The sequence below is a fragment of the Propithecus coquereli genome, unplaced genomic scaffold (genome assembly GCF_000956105.1).
Source record: "Propithecus coquereli isolate 6110/MARCELLA unplaced genomic scaffold, Pcoq_1.0 Scaffold348, whole genome shotgun sequence".
Taxonomy (NCBI): domain Eukaryota; kingdom Metazoa; phylum Chordata; class Mammalia; order Primates; family Indriidae; genus Propithecus; species Propithecus coquereli.
In genome coordinates, this window is record NW_012149152.1 from 798005 (window position 1) to 800689 (window position 2685).

Consider the following 2685-nt stretch of genomic DNA (forward strand, 5'->3'; position numbering starts at 1 on the left):
ATTAATTTTAATTTAAGTAGCCACATATGGCTAGTGGCTATAGCCACTGTGTTATATTCAGAACACCTCAAATATTAATAGGCACCAACTTGGAAAATAGAAGCAAAACATGCAAGCACTGACATAAAACTTTGGTGAGGTTACCCTCTTAAATGGAGTTAAAACAAAAACTTTTTTAAAAGGCACTTTCATATCACCTCCCATTTTTTCATCACTTTAAACACTGGAAATAGATGTGATTGTAATTAGTAGTAATAAATAATGCTGCTTTATGTCTACATGAAGCTTTTAGGGATCAAAGAATTTATATTTTTATTATCCTCTGTGATAACTTACAACAGAAGGCTGAGTATTTGTAGCTTTATTCATGGATGAAAAAAGTCAATTTCAAGAAAGAAATAGATATATATAAGCCTACCTGGCAAGTGAGCCAAGAGAGTCAAAGTCCTGAACCAGTATTTCCTGAATCTTGAATTGTTTTTGTTGGTCCACCCTGCCTCAGTATTTTTAGCCCATTTTACAAAGGAAATCACTAAAAGGTTTAATAGCCAAGAGTAAACCATCTCTCCAACTTAACTTTCAATCATGTCAATCTGTGGTTAAATCAGAGCTTAGATCCAAGGTAATATATAAATGCGGAAGAAGAGACAAAGCTCCCTTAGGAAGAATTCCAAATAGTTTATGTAGATACCCCACTCCAGGAGGCAGACCACCTCCTTCCTCCTTAGAATAGGTTTCACTTAATGATTTCCTTCAAGAGTACTGTATGAAAAAGGAAAGAAAGAGGAACTTCACAAAGAAGAAATGCTCAACAGACATTATCTCAGCCAGGTGATTAAGGTTCACATCAACAGTGACAAGTCACGTTAATAGTAGGTACCTTTGTGATGTAGTGATAATGGCTCTTTACTTCTATGATTTAGTCCTCCAAATTCATAACCCCAGTCTAACCATGAGAAAAACATGAGACAAACCCAAATGAGGAAGATTCTGTCAAATACTTGAGCAGTATTCCTCAAAACTGTTAAGGGCACCAAAAATAAAGAAAGTCTGAAAAACTTTCATAGACCGGAGGAGGTTAAGGAGATACGATGTCTCACAATATAATGTGGTATACTGAATGGAGGCCTGAAACAGTAAGAAAACACAAGAAAAAAAACAAAAACAAAACAAAACTAGTAGTTCCCAAAGAAAGTGGGTCTAGTTAATGGTAGTATGCCAATGCTGGTTTCTTATTTGTGACAAATGTATATAATAACGTAAGATGTTAAGGATAATGGAAACTGGAGGAGGGATATACAAGAATCTTTGTAGAATCTTTGCAACTTTCTGAAAGTCTAAAACTATTATAAAATTAAAACTCTATAAAAAAGAATTTAAATAATACAATACCAGAGCTGGGTGAAACATGGTGAAAAAAAAGCCTACAAATTTTGAAGGACAATGGAATTTTGTTCTCAGGTATTAAGGACTTACATATTCCCAGCTGTATAGCATGAAATCATGGAGCAAATATGGACATTTGGTGGTATATAATTAATTATATACTTTACTTATGGTTATTAAAACAGCCTGTTATATAAAAATTTAAACAAATGTTCAAAATTTTTATCTGTGCAAAGTGATTTTATCATACTCTTTTCTCAAATTTCAGACATTTTGAAACATTCTGATATGATGTACGTTACCAGTGATCCCAAACTAAAAATATCTCAAGAAATAATTGTTACAACTTTTTTTTTTTGCCAGGGGTATGGTGGCTATGTTGCATCAATGATCTTAAAGTCAGATGAAAAGCTTTTTAAATGCGGAGCTGTGGTTGCACCTATCACAGACTTGAAGTTGTATGGTGAGTACTTGCTACAGACTGACCTAATGTAATGTATTGATTTGTGGAAAACCAAATCCCAAGGCAGTGGAGCTCAATTGAGCTCATTTATCATGTGTTATTAGAGCCCATTTTGAGCTGTTTATCACCTCCCTGATTCAATCAGTTTTACTGGAGCATGACAATTAAATGTGAGATGAAGAAATTAAATAATGAATTGCACAAGTCAAATGGTTTTCAGTTTTAGTATTCTTAAATTTCTGTTTTCTTGGGTCACAGCCTCAGCTTTCTCTGAAAGATACCTTGGTATGCCATCTAAGGAAGAAAGCACTTACCAGGTAACTAATTTAAAAATAACAATTAGAGTAGTTTTGTTCTAAAAATTCAGTCAAATTACTTATTTAGATAGATCTGTAGATCCAGCTGTTTCCGTTTTCCTTCATAGGCAGCCAGTGTGCTACATAATATTCATGGCTTAAAAGAAGAAAATATATTAATAATTCACGGAACTGCTGACGGTAAGTATTATACTTGTCGCTACTGTTTGATGGAGTCTGACCTTTGACAAAGGAATACACCTAAGGACTTTCTTGCTTGTGAGGGGCTTTGTAAACCTTCTGGACAGCACAGAGTGGCACAGAGAATCAGATGAATGATAAGAAGTGGGAAGAAGGAATCCAGGACTAAAAGGAGAGGAGGCCATGAACTTCAAATGGCAGCGGTGTCCAGTAAAGCCTTCTGTGAGGACGGAAATATTTGATCAGTGTTATTGAGCATGGGAGCCCCTGGCCACTTGTGGCCATATTGTGTTTAGTGTGACTAACTGAATTTTTTAAAATTTAATTTTAATTAATTTT

General features: G+C 34.7%; 1 protein-coding gene across 1 annotated transcript in view; it reads left to right on the plus strand.

Moving 5' to 3' along the window:
* Positions 1–2685, plus strand: part of DPP10 (dipeptidyl-peptidase 10 (non-functional)) — a 670962-nt gene that overhangs the window by 663297 nt on the left and 4980 nt on the right. The window contains exons 18-20 of the mRNA XM_012651081.1: positions 1750–1849; positions 2108–2166; positions 2274–2346. Of these exons, the coding sequence (XP_012506535.1) occupies positions 1750–1849; positions 2108–2166; positions 2274–2346 (232 nt within the window). The remainder of the gene's footprint in view (positions 1–1749; positions 1850–2107; positions 2167–2273; positions 2347–2685) is intronic.